This window comes from Dysidea avara, chromosome 9 (genome assembly GCF_963678975.1).
Source record: "Dysidea avara chromosome 9, odDysAvar1.4, whole genome shotgun sequence".
Classification (NCBI taxonomy): domain Eukaryota; kingdom Metazoa; phylum Porifera; class Demospongiae; order Dictyoceratida; family Dysideidae; genus Dysidea; species Dysidea avara.
Window position 1 is genome coordinate 3,388,971 of NC_089280.1, and position 20,029 is coordinate 3,408,999.

General features: G+C 38.8%; 2 protein-coding genes and 1 long non-coding RNA gene across 6 annotated transcripts; all 3 read right to left on the reverse strand.

The window, feature by feature from the left end:
• Positions 1-529: 529 nt before the first annotated feature.
• LOC136267325 (caspase-8-like) lies at positions 530-7,886 on the reverse strand. The gene is made up of 4 exons (XM_066062429.1): positions 7,741-7,886; positions 2,651-2,863; positions 1,998-2,447; positions 530-1,935 (listed from the first exon to the last, which is right to left on the reverse strand). Exons 1-4 carry the CDS (start codon positions 7,763-7,765, stop codon positions 683-685), a joined length of 1,941 nt encoding a protein of 646 aa, XP_065918501.1. The 5' UTR covers positions 7,766-7,886; the 3' UTR covers positions 530-682.
• Positions 7,887-8,057: 171 nt separating this feature from the next.
• On the reverse strand, positions 8,058-12,130 carry LOC136267326 (uncharacterized). 4 transcript variants are annotated; one of them, XM_066062430.1, is made up of 5 exons: positions 11,973-12,130; positions 10,946-11,113; positions 10,594-10,752; positions 9,645-10,406; positions 8,058-9,479 (listed from the first exon to the last, which is right to left on the reverse strand). In XM_066062430.1, the coding sequence occupies exons 1-5, from the start codon at positions 11,986-11,988 to the stop codon at positions 8,287-8,289; spliced, it is 2,298 nt and encodes a 765-aa protein (XP_065918502.1). In that variant the 5' UTR covers positions 11,989-12,130; the 3' UTR covers positions 8,058-8,286. The 4 variants fall into 4 exon arrangements, with proteins under 4 accessions (XP_065918502.1, XP_065918505.1, XP_065918504.1 ...); XM_066062433.1 differs by having other exon boundaries at positions 11,888-12,130; XM_066062432.1 differs by having other exon boundaries at positions 11,705-12,130.
• Positions 12,131-13,970: 1,840 nt separating this feature from the next.
• Positions 13,971-15,814, reverse strand: LOC136267327 (uncharacterized). The gene is made up of 3 exons (XR_010706640.1): positions 15,714-15,814; positions 14,675-15,062; positions 13,971-14,134 (listed from the first exon to the last, which is right to left on the reverse strand). It is a non-coding gene; the product is annotated as an uncharacterized lncRNA (long non-coding RNA).
• Between the last annotated feature and the right edge of the window lie 4,215 nt (positions 15,815-20,029).

Here is a 20,029-nt window from a genome sequence, read left to right on the forward strand (position 1 = left end):
AGCTTCTCTTGGCAAGTATTTATGGAATGTATCATCAGTGTTGTCATTTCCATCATTTTGGGGAGAATACTGGCCCTCCCTATCTACAAGACAAGAAGAAAAGATTTGGCTTGTTGGACAGTAGCTTCAGATCTAGACTGGCAGTATCATTAATCTTAACTGGTTTACTGTCAGTACCATATATACCATCACAGTAGCCATGCATGACTGAGGATACAACACACAATTGTCATAATTCTCACGACTCTATAGGGCAACCTGCATTAGTTGATGACTGAGCTCTGAAGTAGTCTAAATTCATACATCATATTGAGGATATTCCCAAGTGATACGAAGGTACTGTTCGTTAGTCAATTAAAACTATAGCCGGCAATATTAAGTGTAAGGCAACACATGTACAAGTGCTGAAGGTTGTGACTTGTGAGACTAAGGGTCTATAATGCTAAGTCTGGATGAGTCATAAACTATTAAATAATACACACTGTACATGCATAACCATGTCTTGAAACATTTCAATTTTTTAACTAACTACACCTGGCCTGGGAAACATGCATACAATTTCTTCACATAGTACAATTCATTTCAGGGATTCAAGAAGCATGCTACATATTTACTACAATTATTGTACAAAGTATGCACGCAGTTCAAAACTGCAAGTCTCAGAGCAACATCAAAATGTAGATTATGAAACCATTTCAAAGAACCAAACTTGCTTGCGTAGCAGGGTAACTGGTGCAGGACACTGCTTGTAACCTTGAGTAGTGTAAGCTTCTGACACTTTGTGACTGACCATGGTTAACATAGTGAGAAGGTCCTGCTGTGGAGCATTGTCCACAAGAACTTCACACAATTTGGAAATGTACCAGGAACCATATCGAGGACTTCTCCATGACACATTTCCTGGTGGAAAGACATAACCAAACAAGAAATCAGTTTCACTTGGTAGAGAATGGCGTAGAGCATCATCATTGTGGAAAGGTACTCCGAGTCCTTTATCTTTGTCATCTTCACGACAAGCTTGAATGAAGAACAGCTTTGGTTTATTGGACAGTGTTGGGCAAAAGCTTCCTTTAAACAGACTGGCAATATCATTGATCTTAACTGGTTGACTATCAGTACCATATATACCATCAAGGTAGCCATGACTGAGGATACAGCACACAAAACTGTCATAATTCTCATGACTCTGTAGGGCAATCTGCATTAGCTGGCGAGTGAGCTCTGATGCAGTAAGATTTCTCAAGATTCGTACATCATATTGGAGATACTCCCAAGTGACACGAAGGTTCTCTTCATCAACTTGTGAAAACCGGCAATTTGGCAATGCTTTGTTAGCAGGATCATTGGAATAAAACTCAGAATTGTTGATGATGACAGCAATGCCATGTGGGGTCCTCTTCATTGAATACCTCTCTGCTACTGGACCAAATGGAATCAGTACATGAGCATTTTCTCCCCTCAGGGCCTGAATTTGTGCAACATTTCGTCTAATTGTTTCCTCATACTCACGTATCTGTTGCTGCAGCCTCTCCTTTTCACTGTTGGAGTTAGTCTGTACCTCACGCAGTACATGTAGCTGTTGTTCGTACTGTCGTGTGAGTTGGTTAATCATTTCCTCTCTGTCTTGTAGTTGCATTTGACGCTGTTGTAATAGTCTCTCCTTTTGTTCTAGTTCACTTCTGTATTGTAATTCCCTTTCTTCCATGGCCTGTTGCTGTACCCTGTTCTGGTAAGCCACCACTGGTTCCCCACCTTCCTGTGGCTGATACAAGTAGTTTACTTTATTTCTAGCTGGCAAAGCTAAACGTGCAGGACCTTCAACTTCGTCTAGTACTGGGATTGGTGTGGAAAGTTGATCTTGAAGGCTGTTAAATGTTGTCATACTAGGATGGTATCGTATTTCATGATGTTGTGTCGTATCTACAGGGGGTGGTGCTACAAGGAAGAACATACACATTACTATATAGTCTTATACACTCCTGTACAACTGATCATACCTGATGGGAGCTGTAATGAATTAAATGGAGGTGCTTGTATTGTTGGCTTAACTAGTGGTGCAGGTTGTCCACCCATGTATATTTTGGTATAATGATCAATGAAGTTACAGAGGTCCATCCGACCAATCTTATACAAGAGGACTCGGAGGTACTCCAAGTTATTGGGAGCTATAAGCACTTGCTGTTCAAAGAAATTAAACAGCATTGTACCATTGAGGTTAGCCCTGTGGCGTACACCCTCGTATTCTGCTTCTTGTGAGAGATAGCATAACTCTCGCACTTGTTCTTGGCTAAGAGAATTAGAAAGTTTCTCCAATATATGATGATACACATTAAGCTGAGCCTCTGGCACTACTGGTCTGTGTGGTTGCTGTTGAAGGTCCAGACTAGTCAGAGTAGAAAATGAATCACTGATAAATGGTGCAGACCATGGTTGATGAGGAAGACCCGCTACAAAATTAAAAGCATTAATGATGATATTCTACTCCGTACAATCATACACATGAGGTTTATTCAAAGTCAAGCATTGCTATAATCATAAATTCTACCAAAAAATGATATTTAAATGCACTATATCTGTAAATGTTTGAATCCAGTAGTCCAGTACAAGGAACAGATACACCGTACCATAGGTATATGTGCATATTTCATACCTTCTCCATGGCCATATTGTAGAGATACGTTGGTAAATCTACCAACTTCCCTAGTGTCAGCTGCTAGTTGCAGTGTCCCATAAGGATTATTATTTACTCTAGATGATGTGGGGGCACCAATCTCAGGGGAAAATGTTTCAACATCACTAGTATGATGACTTCTAGTCCGTAATTGCAGAGCTGAGTGCCGAGTTGAGTTCCAAGTTGAGTGAGCTGAGAAAAACAAGTAGGCATATAAATAGAGGTGTACCGATAATCGGATCGGCTACAATATCGGCCACCGATATGGCATTTTTTAACCAATATCCGTATCGGTACAGAACAGCAGGAGGACCGATATCGCTACCGATATTTATACAGTAGCAATGGTTCGTACATAAACGGATTGTGCATTGGTTTTCTACGTTATTCATGTGGTTCATTAGTGCCAGTGGCTTATTGTTCACTCTGCAACAAGCGCTACGCTACGAGAAGCCATATAAATGCACACTATTCTAGTGTTCAGTCTTTACAAATGAAGCAGTTATAGAGTACCTTTGTAATAAAAGAAGGGTCACAGGATAACCAAGGAAACTTGTTGTATCAGCTTCCTCACAAGCCATTAGAATGCGGAGTAATGCAGAAATATCCGTTTTAGGCTTCATGGGAGTATACATAAAAATGTTTGTGGGTGCCTAATTGTCTGGATTGCGCAACAGAAACTCAAGCTGTATACCACCACAGGTACAGTATAGCAATGAATACATGCACATGTTGTACATAGGGTAGGTAATTGTACATTTTCGTGTACTTAAAATATTAATGCAAATATCGGATCGACTATCGGTTATCGGCTTCTTTGGTTGCATCAATATCGGATATCGGTACATGCCAAAAACCCATATCGGTACACCTCTACATATAAATACTCCTGTACACTATTTCTAGCACTATGTTAATTGAATGGTCTTTGTATATGTGGGTTGTAGTTTTGGTGGTTACTATATAAGGATATACTAGCGACATACCAAAATACCATCTATAATAATGCTACTAATTGGTGGTCTAGTCTGTTGTGGCAATGAAGCCACATCATTTACAAACCACACTTAGGCTGATATTATTGCCTCAAATTATGGCTGGTCCCTTTGGTCCCATTTAGTTGCCAGTGTAGAGAAAATTATACACACCAGGTACAGGTTCTGGAACTCAAATATAACAAGTAGTGCAGTCATAATTTCTGACAATTCTGTGCTGTGTCATAAACGATGAAGGAGCAAATTCCATGTGCACAGCCTTCCCTTAAGCTTGTAAGGGTACCTGAGGAGATGTAAAGTTGATTCTAAGCAATATAATTCTGCATGTAAATAAATGCATGCTGGTGGCACTGTATGATAAGGAATATTAGTGTGTAGTTCACTGCAGAGTCAACACAACATTTTGAATCATTCCACATCCCAAGGTGTCCCTTAGTACGCTGGTTTCACTGTACACCATACCACTAAGTGGAATAATAGTGACGACTTGGTTGTTACATAATAGGAAGAAAGATTGCTCTCTAACACAAAGTGATTTTACGACTGGAAATACACATTTACTTAACAGCCAATTAAGGATAACTCTTTAATCAGGTAAACATTAAACAAAGGTAGTATTAAAAGGAATAATGTACTCTTTAAATTGGTATCAGTGACCAACAAAGAAACTTAAGGTGGTACACTTAAACCTCTGGCAAATTGTCAACAACGTTCAAACCATTTCCAGACAATTTGTGTGGGGATAGCAAATAATGTCCGGTTGATGTTGCACACATTCTGCAGCTGTGACTACTGCTAGAATGTGATAAAACCAAGTAGAAGGCTTCGTGCACTTGATAACAGACATGAATTTCATATACAGAATGATTACAGTACTACATAAACTTATTATTAGTTTCTCATCCCCACCCACATTGGCATTTTTCTTACCACATCAAGGATTTTTTGCACCGCTGGTGACTTATCCAGCACCTTTTAAAGTTGGTACGTACCTTGCTAGAGCAGTCTAAGAAAACTACATTCTGAGTCATTTTAGCTGGCTAATTCAGCTATCTAGTTAGATAAAATAATAAAATAAAAATCCGCCCTCCCACATTGCTATTTTGAGTATAGGAGGATGAGAAACTAATTGTTAAGTTTATTTGGCCTTATAGACAGCATGATGGTACCTATGATTATATTGCTGGATTTACAAAGGAAGGAGTCTAGTGAGGAACTGATTTGTGACACGGTTGGATTGTTGATGCAAGCTTCACTCAATTTAATCATTGCCTCTGATCAGCTCACGTCAATGACACACGTCATTTTATACACAAAAACGTAAGCATGAAGTAATTTAGTTGAATTCACTGAGGAAATTATGCAGAGTTTGGTACAAATAGTGGACTCAGGGACCAAGGACTCAGACCCCCAATATTTCCTTGGAATTTTACTTCACAATGTTTGTACATTCTATTAGTACTAAGTCACAGTGTGTAGTCTTGCATGATCAATCTACTTTTTCTTTGTCATGGTCTATAATGTTTATAAATTATAAGTGTCTCTGAAAAAGGGTCTGCAGCTGACTGGATCAGGCCACTCATATTGCTCAATGGGCATACTAGTCTACTATGTTGCCTAGCTACTAAAGTTCAGAATCTTTGTGTAAACAAATATTCCAGGGAATGAAGCAATCACTGTGAGTTACATCAGCTCGACATACAGACTTAGAGTGTCATGTGTCACACGAAGGCAAGACTTGTGATAGAATTTACTAAAGCCCTTGATTAATTGCTGAAAGTATAAAGAATAAGAATGAGTGGCCTATGTCCCTATGCTAAGCAGTCCAGACCAGTAGGTACGTGCCTATAATGATTCAGACATCTTGTAAGGCACTGTGACAGAGAAAGAGTGGTCTGGTTATGCGAGACTAGCCAGTGTGACTTACAAAGGTATCTAGTACAAGTACAGTAGAACCTGCCACCTGTATAGGAAGGTCACCTCTCTATAAGGGTCAGCTATATAAAGTCCCTAAATGAGACATCTATTCACTAATCCACCTGCTGTGTTTAAGACCAAGAAATTTTGGCCCAACCCCTGAAATATGACCAGCTTAGACAGATTCCACTGTATAGATGTAGATGTACGTATATAAAATTCTAAGAACAGTTGGGTCTGTGGGTTCTCAGTTCCTGGGTCCACTGTTTATACCGACCCATTAATTAATCACACGTTTTTGTCAACCACATGCACAAAACATCTGGCACAGTTCCACCCACACCATAAAACCACAGTCAACTATTGTTACAACTGCCATGGCTTTAGATGTTATAGGGATTCCAAGAAGTAGTATATTAATCCCCAAATCCGTAAAATGCCTTAAGTGTTCGGGTTACATATGTCGGGTGCTTAAAGTATCTTGAAAGTGAGCAATGCAAATGGACCATTGTACACATATTACATTGTTAACAGGCTATGGCAGTACTGTGCAGACTATGGTTTTAAATTATGACTTTTAGAACATCATAGCATTTGACCCAAATTTTCTTGCAAATTAATTGAGGCTATTTTAGCATACTTTCTCATCAACCTTCCTCTGAGATTCATCAATAAGTATTTAATTACACTAGTACCAGTTCCCTGACCCTCAATTATTCTAGAAACCTTTTGTGATGACTGTTTCTGAAATTTGTCATGAAAAAATTTATACACGCAGTCCCTTCAGGAAAATGTTTTTAGGATGTGACTTTTCGTGATCCCTATACTTTACTCAAACCTAGGCTCCTAGGCTAGTGGTAAACACGTCATACAGGTTCTGCCTTCTGTGTACGCCTAACTGGTACAGTTGATAATAAATTTATCCCTGGAATCCCACTATAAAAAGCGTAATGGCATATTTGAAAGAAGTTTTAGATGTTAGGCCACTCCAAATAAATTCTGTTTCCTGTCCTCCTCTCAGGCATACTGGCATGTGGGCAGGCAGTCCAGGCTATTTCCATTATGAAATTGGCAGCTTTTCAAGCTATTATACTACCTAGGTACGGCCATAGCAAACAGCCTAATAACATTTTCAGATTGTACCTTCATCTTTTACATTGCAGGAACTGAATAACACAAACGTGAATTTGTGCCAACTTGATAGTACACTGACACATGAGCTGACAACTTTACAAGATCAGTTTTACTAAGCCTGTACAGTATGCAAGAAAAACAATGGAAGCATAAGGAATAATGGAACTTTTAAAGCTGGAGTACACAGATGCGGGTGGTTGACGGGAAACAGAGAATTCATTTGGAGTGGCCTATTATAACCTATAACCTGCTTGTGTGGAGCCAGGTCTTATCGTGGCAGCCCAGTGACTATTGGAGCACTTAACCTTGCAATATCTGAGGATCAGATGCTTCCATCACATGTACTTTGCTTGCTGTTTCTTGTTTTTTCATTTATTTGTAATATTAAAAGAAAAAAAGTGGCCTATTATACCGGTAGCTAACGGCATGCAGTTATGCACTTGTCAATTTCATGCCCCACCCCCGGGCGTCCCCACACCCCAGGTGGGGATTTGACATTGCTTCTTGTCCCCACCCCTGGGGCAATTGACAGTTGTCAAATTCACTGACTGATTTTCGGTAGTTGCATTTCTAAGCAATAAAATCACACTTGCTATAATTTTACTAGCTAGCTACAGGGCAGGTTTATTACTAGTCGCATACATGAAATATTCGCTTAGTCATCCTTGGGGTGTTGTCAAATCCCCTACTATGGGGGTGGGGACATAGTGGGGATTTGACAGCCGATTTTGCCCCAGCAGTGGGGAATTTGACACCACGATTTGTCAAATCCCCTGTATTCCCCCACCCTCCCCGGGGGTGGGGGCATGAAATTGACAAGTGCATTATAATGATGACATCAGTAGTGCCTAAAACATCGATCTTCAAACAGTTTACCATTGAAAGCGTTTGGTCACATGGTTTGGTACACATCAACATTGACGAAATATAAATGGCTGCCATACCATCCCGCTCACTGTTTTACCCAAGGTTTTACCCGTGACGTGGGTCTATACATTAAGCTACACAGAGCACTCTACGTACCATCAGAGCTCGCCTCCGAGTTCATGGCAAGATTCTGAGATCAGCTCTTCAATGGACTCTCAACCCTTGTCAATACCACAGATTACACACTTGCACAACATCGGATATCCAAAGACAATTAGTAATTGGGAAGCCGTCCTCACTTCGCTATAATATATGCATGCTTATGCCCCATCTAGATATTTACAATGAGGTCGATAAACACCCACGATCACCATGTAGGCATCTAATTGGACTTTTAATTAAAAATGGTGGGTTTCACACGATTATGGTTGTGGCATTTACGCTAAGAGCTGACCTTATCTTGTCACAAATTAAGAGATGATCATGAGCTCTGATGGACAGTACACAAGTTGCACCAAACTTATGCCCACCAAAAGAACATAGTAATAGTAAATCATGAAGTTACATGAATGTACAATTAATTTTGCTACAACAGAATTATGGTAACTTACAATGTACAATAATGAAATGCCAAACATGAGATCATACAACAGAATGTGTACAGGTTTAAAATGATTGCTGCATTGTACATTATACAAAGTGTTAAGTGTTGCGCAAGAACCACACTTGCTTACGAAGTAGAGTTACTGGTGCAGGACACTGTTTAAAGCCTTCAGCAGTATAGGCTTCAGATAATTTCTTATTCACCATAGTTAACATATTGAGCAAGTCTTGTTGCAGAGCATTGTCCATGAAAACTTCACACAATTTGGAGATGTACCAGGAACCATATCGAAGGCTTCTCCAAGACTTATATCCTAGTGGAGAGGAATAGGCTAATAATAAATCAGTTACACTTGGTAGAGAGTTACGCAGTGCATCTCCAAACACATCATTTCCATCTCTTTCTTCTAAGTGAACTGCTTTATCTACATTTTCTCCACGACAAGCTTGAACAAAGAACAATTTTGGTTTATTTACTAGTGATGGGCAACAGTTCCCATTGAACAGTTTAATAATTTCACTTATTTTCACTAATTCTCCATCAGTACCATATATACCGTCACTACTACCATGACTGAGAATACAGCAGACAAAACTGTAAAAATTTGTGTGATCCTCTAGAGCAATTTTTGCCAACTGTTGATTGAGTTGAGATGCAGTGAGATTTCTGAAAACACACACATCATACCTAAGGTATTTCCACACGACACGAAGGTTCTCTTCATCAATTTCTGAGCCTCCCCGAGTTGGCAATGCTTCAAAGACAGGATCAATTGAATGAAATTCATAATTGTTGATGATCACAGCTTTACCGTGGGGTCTGCATTTCATTTCATATCTCTCTGCTACTACCCTTGACTCATCCTGGGCTAAGACTTCTTCCATCTGTGCTATACAATGCTCAGTGATTCGTTCACTATCACGCTCATGTTGTTGTTTCTGCTGCACTATCTGTTCTAGTTTGCTAATCCGTTCCATTAGGTCCCTGATTTTATTATCCTTATTAGCTAGTTCTATTTGTAGTTGTTTGTTGTGTTCATGTTCACTATTTTGAGAAGGCGTTGTTACTCTGCTGTGTGGTGATAACACGCCTACCTCTGTTCTTAGATAGTCTGTCTGCAAAGAGCGTTTTTCATAGCAAGCCACTGCATGGACTGTTTGTGACTCACACTGGTCATTTTCTACTACTTGAGTGGGCTGGGAACACTGCCGGGATTCACTAACTCTCTGGAGCCCTGAATGAATTGTATTCATACTGGGGGTAGGCTGGACCAGAGACATCGGCAACTGGACTAGTAGCAGAAAAAAATAAAAACTGTCATATAACTCCAACAGTTTCACACTACACACATATACATGTTATACACCACTAATGTAAGGCATAGAGCTTGCTATATGAAATATACCATCACTGAACAACAGAAAAAAAGTGGCTATCATATGACATACTAACTTACTAGGGTCACAGAATTCTGGGTTAAAGGATGGTGGGAATGGCTGCACATGTGACTCCATGTACAGTGATTGTGGGTGTGGTTCCACAAACGATGATTGTGGGTGTGGTTCCACAGATGATGATTGTGGGTGTAGTTTCACAGACGATGATTGTGGGTGGGGTTCCACATACGATGATCGTGGGTGTGGCACCATAAACAATGATTGCGGATGTGGCTCCATATAGGATTGTGATTGTGACTCCGTGTACAATGATTGTGGGCGTGACACCCCAATTGGTGGGAGTGGCTCCAAATATGATGATTGTTCTTGTGTCCCAGCATACAATGATTGTGGATGCCCATATGAATACTGTGAGTGTGACTCTCCAAATGGTGGGTGTGGCTCCACATATGAAGGATGTAGCTGTGTCAATGGCTCACTATGTGACAGTGATGGCCCATTTACATAAGTGATGGTATAGTCATCAATTAGCTTGCATAGGTCTATCCGATCAATAGATTGCAAACTGTCTCGTAGATAGTCCAAGTTGTTAGCAGTAATTAGCATTCGCTGTTCAAAGAATTTAAATAAAACTGTTCCACTGAAATTGATCTTGTTCTGCACACCAGCTGAAATTGCTTCTTGCGAAATGTAACATAACTCATTCACTTCTTCTGTGCTCAGTGACTTTAATATCCTTCTTAACAACTGACGATAATTGTTATGAGGTGGTGCAGCATTTCCCTGTCGACATCGTATCATACCAGATAGCTGACAGCTTGCTATAAGAAAAGAGACTATGTAACATCACTACATTGTATAAAATGTGCATTCAGTGCGTGCATGCATGTGTGTACGTGTGTGTGTGTGTGTGTACGTGTGTGTGTGTGTGTGTGTGTGTGTGTGTGTGTGTGTGTGTGTGTGTGTGTGTGTGTGTGTGTGTGCATGCGTGTGTGTAAACATCCAAACCTGGTGAAAATTCTTGAGGAACAAGTGGTGGATGATGAATGGCATTAGATCTTTCTGGGTCATCATTAGATGTCTGCACAGGTACGGTGTACTTTTGTTTACGTGAACTATTGGATGAAGTCTGCTGAAACTGGTTTGCAAAGGTTGACTGAGACTGAGCTATAAAACAGAACATCAATATTTCTAATACAGTGATAATATCAAGGTTACACACAAGACAAGGTATAAACTTGAAATTGAAACATGAAAAATAATATTTGTCAACATAATTATAGTTATAGCATTATGACAAATTTATACATTAAATACTGTAGGTAACAGTATGTAGCATAGAAAGTACATTAGTACATACCATGGTTTGTTCCTGGACCATACTGCAGTATCTCAGAACCAACTCCTTGGCTGGTGTCCCTGGTACCAGCCACTAGGTGACCTAAGTTCGGTGTGTAATCATTGACATCAGGTGAAGCAGATGGAACTGTCTCCATGCTGTGACTGGAACAAGCTCCAGGTGAAAATGCTGCAATTAATAAACACATTAACCAGTACAGCCATTTGAAGCAAAAAAAATGAGAAGGGAGAATTATAACTGTTACATTGGCATGCAGTTAGGCTTATCAAAATGACAAGCATATTGGGCTGGAAACTCGAAATGAATCCCAAGTTTTCCCTTGTACAAGTCAGAGGGTCCTATTCTAACAGTCACTGTGTGACAGCTGGCTTTGCACAGGTCCCTAGTGGGATAGCAGTTACATATACAATAGAAATGATTATTCTAGAAAGGAACAAGTTTAGTCTGATCATTGAACATACACTTGTCTATTGACCATGGTACAGTTATGCATTATAATGCCATACTAGTTATTGGTGTGACAACTCATGAGGGTGCTTTCTGCCTAGCTTCTACAGTATAAAGAATGCCTGGTTGCACAACTTTAATAAAGAAGCTAGTTTGGTATATGGAGAAAAACTCTCATGTGTGATATATGCACAATTGCAATTTTGCACTCTGATCGTTGTCCTTGGCAGTCAACAGCCAAGCAACAAATTTAGTGGTAGTAAAAATGGATATTTTAACATAAGATGAGAGTGACACATATTAGTCATTAACCATTCAGAACACTTCAAGGACTGATCATCGGTATAGTTGATATATGTTGTGTGTAGGTAGGTAGATGACGAAAATGGGATTCCATTGTAGATGGGCATTAATTGAAGCAATCGTTTTATCGTTTGGTTTTACATCACGAATGTTTACACTAGTGAAAATTCTGGCGAGAAAATTATATATTACATCAGTAATTTCCATCACATCACAAAGTTGAAAGTACACGAGAGCACACCAGGAAGGAAGCAACCAATCGGTCAATGCATCGTACCTTCACCAGAAGACATAGCGACAAGTAATTAAGCCGAAAACTGTAAAGTTTACTACTTGACCACAGCGATCACAGCCAAGATGGCACTCCAACAATGTCTGTTGTCGTTTTATCACTGGAAATTCCCTGCTATGTAATAAGAAAATGACATTGCTTACGTGTTTGATTGATTTTGATTTTTTGTTTAAGGCCAATGAAATTTGATTAGCAGTTTCGCGTCATCGCCCGCATGCTTTTGATACACCCGCATGGAATTTCATTATTGGTATTTCAGATTGAAATACTCTAATAGAGCAGTCACTTTTACTCTAATGGAGCAATGAGCTATACTCTAATGGAAAAATCACTTGTTATATGGATTAGTAACGTATTTTAGCTATTTAATGCAAGAGTAATCAATGTAGACTCACTTTTTTGGCAGAAATCTTCATGTTTGGGATGTGTGTTGTGCCTTTTGGAAAATAATGAATAATGAATAATAACCGCCCGCCCGCATCAAATTTTCAAAAATCTGAGCGAGAAACTGGTAATCAAGTTTCATTGGCCTAAACCTTAGAATAGGCATCTATAGTATATTCTATAGAATCTATACTATCTATGCTTAAACTCATAACGTTCGGCATAGCCGTTGACGTGATGTTGATTGGATCGCTGTACGGACAGTTCTGTTGTTTTCGTTGGTTTCCTGTAGAACAGTGATTGCTGTGCACGGCTACCTCGACGGCTACACTCACAGGTATCCAGGGTGCATTTATTGGAAATGTCAATTAGCTGCCCGGCACTATTCTCCTCGCTATTCTCAACCAGACACCCGCGCTAATCTGTTGACTCCTTCGAACGAGATGGAGGGCAGTGTGTAGTAATGGATGATGACCCAGGTCGCCCCTGGTGTTTCTGCCAGCAGCCATCAGATGGCAAGTTTATGATTATGTGTGACCACCAAGGTGAGCGTTGCTTACAATGGTACCATGGGGGTGTGTAGATATCTCTCCAGAAGAGGACAAGGTTATGGTTGATACTGGTAAGTCATTTATGTGTTCAGTGTGTTCCCCCTTCCCTCTACCCCAGCTAATCATCCAAACTTTTGTGGGGCTCATCGCTTAAAGGAAATGAATTCTGTGCTCGTGTAACATCTGCGTATGATAAAATTGTTCAATGGAGGCAATTTATTTATGGTCGGCACACATGAAGTGTCATGCTATAAATGGTCTAGCTGTACATAAACTCCCATCCACCCAAACAAATAGTGGCATTGCCATGGCAATCAACATGCTAATGTATGTTTTCACTTGTATGACCATTAACACAGGGATATTGATGAGAAATTGTCCTTCAGTCAATACACTTTCAAGCAAAAATAGCATGCAGTCTGGTGATTAAACAAAATGTTGGAGTTCACCAACAGTACATATCACTCCATGATGCAGTCACAAAATTGTGCTATGTTACTATGTATAGTGGAACCTCAGTTATCTGAACCCCTTGTGTGATCCATAAGTCTGAAAAGTCTATATCTCTGAAACTGTGTATAAATAACCTTAAAATAGCATAAAGAAAATTTTAATAATATCAGTATTATCAACTACCCTACTACTCTAATAGAGAAGTCCAGATAAGTGAGGTCCAATAAACTAAAATTCTACTGTATGCACACTGAAGTTAGGGGGCATCTCCAATCTGATTTTGGTACACTTAACGTCATAATGACGTTGGGTTCAGCTTTTGACGTTATAAATTGCAGTTATAGTGTAAACAGCTAGGAACAGAGAAAGTGATGTGATTAAGCAGCAATACTGTTTGTAGACTATGTTTTCAGGTAAAGAATTTAATATATAACGTTTTGTGCTTCTATTGCCAAAGCATTGTTTTTTATAGTGTGACGCTAAGGAAGGGGGGGTCTGAAGTTAGCGTAATTATGATGTTAAGCGTACCAAAATCAGTTTGGAGATGCCCCCTTAATACAAGGAAAACAGTATTAAAAAACAAAGTTTACTCCCGACAACCAACAATTAATTATACCATAACGCATACACAATATATAACACTATAATATATCTGACACATAATACACTTACAATGTAAAAGACACACACCATATGATATAACAATTATATAAGTAAAAACACGTGTACACAGTATGTATCATTATACACATACAGTATCTGGAAGAAAAAAAACTAATAAAAACACACACAATAGTGATATAGCTATAATAAAAAATTCTAAGTAAAGAAATTAAATCCACATGAATGGTTCTAGCAATTTAGTGTATGCATGTATACATATACCAGGCAACCAATGACCATAACACTTGTAAATGCATACCAACTATGCATATTTCAACACACACTGCAGGTCTAGATCTGAAGTGCAAAGACTGACAAAACCAAAATACCTAGACCAATAATCAATTGCAATCATATAATATTAATAAGCTTGCTCTGCACATATCAGTTACATCATTCCTATTCTTTAAAATTGTAGTTTGATGACCTATATTGACAACTAACAATTTCAGTAATCAGCTTAGGCCATTCCTCTTTAATGGATTGGACTGAACTATTAAAGTTAATACAAAAAGGACATAAAGGTACTACAATACAAACATGACAACAATATATCAGTGACAAACAGAGCCCTAAAAACAACACCAACACAAACGTCACAACTAATTTACTATATAGGCTTAACAATTTATTCACCAGTTAGCTTTCAGAACCACACTTGTTTACGAAGGAGACTAACTGGTGCAGGACACTGCTTGTAGCCTTGAGAAGTGTAAGCTTTACACACTTTCTTGTTGACAATGGTTCGCATACTGAGCAGGTCTAGGCGGTGGGAATTTTCCTGTAAAACCTGACACAAACTAGAAATGTACCATGAACCATGTTCAGGACTTCTAAAGGATACTTTTCCCGGTGGAGTTGCATAACCAAACACGTAGTCAGCTTCACTTGGAAGAGAATGATGTAGTGAATCATCAAAATCACTGTTTCCATCTTTCTCAACACCAGGATCAGTAATTTACCCACAACAGGCTTGAATAAAAAACATCTTTGGCTTGTTCACCAAATCTCGACAGTAGCTACCCTTAAAAATATTTGCAATTAACACGTGCACACATATTTTGACCCGGAGAAGATTGGCCCGCTTACAGCACAGAAAAAAATATTTCCAGGTAACTTTAAATAAGAAGGTTAATTTCTGCATAGTGGATAACCTGCTTTTGCAGTGGTTTGTGAGTATTTTGTTCAACAATGAACAGCGCACCTATCATCCGTAACCCCCAGTACAGGCTTGGTAGGTGAGATTTGGGGGTTTAGCTACCAACAAAATATCCTGCCAGGTGTAGGCCACTGCAATAAATTTTGTATCTAATGACAATGGGTTTACAGGTAGCGGCAGTATTCCAGCAGGTAACATTTGCTTTGTTAAATCCCCACTTGATCACCACCCTAGCTGCCTGTATGGGCAGTACAGGGTTAGCATCGATAGGTGTACATATATAAAATGACCTCCCTCCCACATAGAATCCATGCCATGGTTGAGAAACAAGTATCAAGTTTGTCTGCATGGCCTAATGGCAGTACACTATGTTGTATCTAACAATTTCCAAGTCCTAATGTTGGTCATTTAAGGCTGAATTGTAAGCCATGTTCTGTTCATAATTATACTGTTCCCAGGGGTAGACAAGAAACAGGAAAAACATAGTACTTGGTAATACAAGTGCACACATTGTACCTCAAACAATGGCAGTCAACTCAGCTTATTAGACAGTTTACTGTTTCTGTTAATGCCTCTCTCTTCCATGATGTCACGAATCGTAATGCTGACTTATATATACGTAATTATTTTTATGAGGCGCTTATGGACTCAACTTTGGTGAACCATAGTATCTATGGGTGAATGAAACGATAGCCCACATATAACCACGAGGGGAAATCCCAGACCCAAATAACCACGTAAGGCGGGCGTTGACAAACTGTGTGACTGTATCTTGAAGTTTTCTTTTTTTTTCCCCTAAATTTGTTTTATAAATAAATTAGTGCATACCACATGCATGAGTTCAGGCATAGATTATATATACTACGTACGGGTACGTAGTATATATAATCTATGGTTCAGGTATGGCAATGCATATGGTGTACTCAGTAAAGGCGCTAAAAGGCCCATGTAGGCTTGTGCCTATACACAGCTATGGTGTCGCCAGCACAGACTGTATATATTTTTTTCTTTTGCCGAGTTGTCATGTGGTCGGAAAAGACAGCCACTTGTCTTTTTTCCCGACCAAATGACAAAAGAAAAACACAGCAGTGAAGCCAGTGATACAACTGTACTAAGAGTCTAAGAAGTATAACAAGCATTTAGACCAAGAAAACTTGGCCCGGTTACTTGTTTCTCATCCACAAAAATTTGGATTTCCATGCAGGCAGGTGGTCATATTTCATTATTCATTATTAAAGAAAATACTCCAAATCAAGCTGTCCATTACTGTAAAGGTTAGCTAAAGTCTTTTAAGAACTCGTGCTTGCGTTTTACCACCATTTCTGAAGAGCAAGTGACATTTGTTGTGCTGTAAAATGATAGCCAGCCTTCCTAAGATCAAAATAGCACCATGTGCACGTGATTGATAACAGCAATAATGAAATTAGAGGCGGTGGGGTAAAGTAGCTGACATGTGGTCATTTTTCATTATTCATTGTTACCTTTGTTGATTGAGCAGCAAGAGATGCTATAATGATCGAGATAATGATATAATCAGTAGTAGATATTTCTGTCATCAAAACATATTCACACATGTAAAAAATTTGGAGCAGTACAGTAGAAGAGAATAATGAGAGCAGAGATGAGAAGTAATCAAGTTTGCCTGGCCATAGCAACAACATAAAGGCAATTGCCTACAAGTCCTATATTTACTACATAATTTATCTAATAATAGATCAAGTACCCTGGTCTTAGCTGTGACATGCTACAAAGACAACATAAACTCAAAACTGTTACATGGCTATAATATTATATATTCGAGCCTGTCTTAAAGAATCCTTATAGGACACTGTACATTAACTACTCTATAAAAGACAACTGAGGTCCTTAATCAATTTTCCCTCTGTAAAAGGATTATAACCTCCTTACAACACTCTGTTACACTGATCATGGCTTACACAAAGTGTTTGTTAGGTCATATATTAATATAAATACTAGCACCTCATTAGGGTTGCTATATCGCTATACTTATATGGTACGTAGATCCCAAACTAAGCACAGTTTCATGACTTTATTTTTATTGTTCATGATTAAATCATAGGTGGATCTCAGGAGGGTGAAAATGGGGGGGAAGGGGGCTTGGCCCATCTTTTGCCCCTTTGGACTTACAAGGCTATATAGACATCAGAGCTGGAATCATGCCACACTGTATTCAGCAGTACAGAAAGCCAATGGGCAAAAAGACAACAGTTATAATGCGTTGTACAGTTATGAAATTTACACTGCAAAGAAAGTGAGGCAAGTAGGCTGACTAATTTTTATATGCTTTGTAAAGCATATACTTTGTTAGCTATTTGTTATCAAAAATACTCCCAAATTCAAACCTTGGAGGTCTAATTTTAAACATTTTCTCAGAAGATAGAGTCTTAGAATGTGCATCCTTTTCATTCATTCAGCTATACCGAACAAAGTTATGCAAATGAATATATAACTTATGTACTAGAGTTCTATTCTTCTCCTCTTAGTGGAATAAACACTAAAACTTCTCCCCCCAGGGGCGGATCTAGGATTTATAAATGGGGGGGGCTAACTCAAGGTACTAATCTCTTGGGTAGAGGTGTGCGAAGTACACTTCCCAGCATGTGAAGCATGCTGGAACTAGGGGGGTCTGGGGGCATGCCCCCCCAGGAAAATTTTGAAAAATAGATGCTAAAATACTGCAATTTGGAGACATTTCCACATAAAATTCATAATATTTTCTGCCCATAGATATTTTATATACTGCCTTTAGATTATAGGTATGGCTCTCTGAAGCATTTTGCTAATGGAAAAGTTTGGGTAGATACAGACAACCAAATACATGATGCACCCCTCTCACAATTGCACAACACTGAATAGGTGCATGTTAGAATAATAATGTTGAAAGTGGAAAATTTTGAAATTTGAACAATACAAGATTGAATCTGAGAGCACTTTCACTGGAAATTGTGTACCTGAATTAAGTATTGCCATACATATTATTAACTACACAAGTTGATGAATGAAGCCCTTTAAACAGACCAATGCACTTCATTGTATGTATAGGTGCAGGCAGATTTGGAAAAATTCCATAACAGAATCAACTACATGTTTCCAGTGAATGCTCTATTAGAGTAGTTAGCTGACTGCTCTATTAGAGTACCTCGATCTTGTACACCTCCAATGCTGATACGGGTCCTTGTTGCATAAACTTTAGCATAAATCCACTGATAATATCTTGGAAAGATGTATAAGGTGGTTTTATGAGTATTTGTATTATTAGTGATCATATAATTATGCTAAGACAAAATTTCATTATAATACTCAGCATATTGATCAAGTAAAGCCTAAATATGAAGGGGGGGCTTCAGCCCCCCCCCCCCAGTATCTCCTAGTATTATGATGGTTATTTGCATGTGATTCAAGTAGAAGTGTATAATGCATGTGGTAACATACAGTGTTTACATAGAGGAAGGCTCTACATTTAGTATATACAGTGTATTAATATGTGTGTTTGGAGGCAGAAAGAAGAGGCACAGCTGCTTTTCTGCATAAAGGTACTAGGTAGTGTACATGTAAATCCAGAGACTTTAAAAACACAGCACAAACAGACTTGAATATTATTCTACTTCCAATAGAGCCATGTTGCTTTATCATGCATGTCATGATCAGCTGCATGTCTCATCCTTTGCTTTGTATATTAAATACACCAGTAAATGAAGGAATTTTAGACAATATTGATTACTTAGACAGACAGCACTTGATTATACATACATAACCAAGACAGATCATAATAACTGTGTCATGCATGTTCTTGTTTTATGTCTCATTTAACTTGTCTCCACATTCACAAGTTCCTTTAAAGCATTTTACTTGCTACAATGTTGACTTTTTCTTTGTTGGTCACAAACAGAATATGTGGAATCACATACATCTGTGTATTTAGTGTAAAACGACAAGCACCTTGTGCAGGCTCTGTTGTATCCCAAGAGTATTATGTACACTTTAATTATTATCAGCTATGAACTGAACATAACTGGCTGTTCGCAAAGAGTCTGAACACATCGAGCTGAGTGCATTACACAAAGTGAGATATCATCACGTAAACCCTGAAAGTTAAATTTGGCTATATAGTGGCTACTAGCATTGAAGAGCATGCACGGGTTATACTAGATGATGGGCTGCATCATAATACATGCTGCTATGAGTGGGCAGTACAGCATAATTATTTGCTCGGCTTAAGGTATCTTGGCATATAACTGCAGCAATACTATAACATGTATAGCACAAACACATACAGCTGTTTACAGTTTGACTTTGGTTCACTTTGGTTTCAGGTGATTTGTTGTAAAATATACATATTTTCGTGAATTTTATAAGCTGATCTTGGCTTGACAAAGTTTAGTATTTTAATCAGAAGTATGGCTCCTCCACAAGGTGAAGGGGGGGCATTTGCCCCAAATGCCCCATCCTGGATCCGCCATTGTACTTAAGGAGACTAAAAGGTGCTGGACATTCATTGTTTGTAGTCTTGAGAAGAATAAGTTGACACACTTACTTGTTGACAATGCATAGTTAACATGCTGAGCAGGTCAAGATGATGAGCTTTGTCCCAACACAAACTTGAAATGAACCATGTTCAGAACTTCTGAATGATACTTTTCCCAGTAGAGAGCTGTGACCAAACAAGAAGTCAGCTTTACTTGGTAGGGAGTCTAGGGATGAAGTGAATCATTGAATGCATTCTTCCCACCATTTTCCATAGTCACAACATCTGAACTAAGCTAACAATTTTGGCCTGCCCACCAAACTGTTTTTTTTTTTTTGTTTTTTTA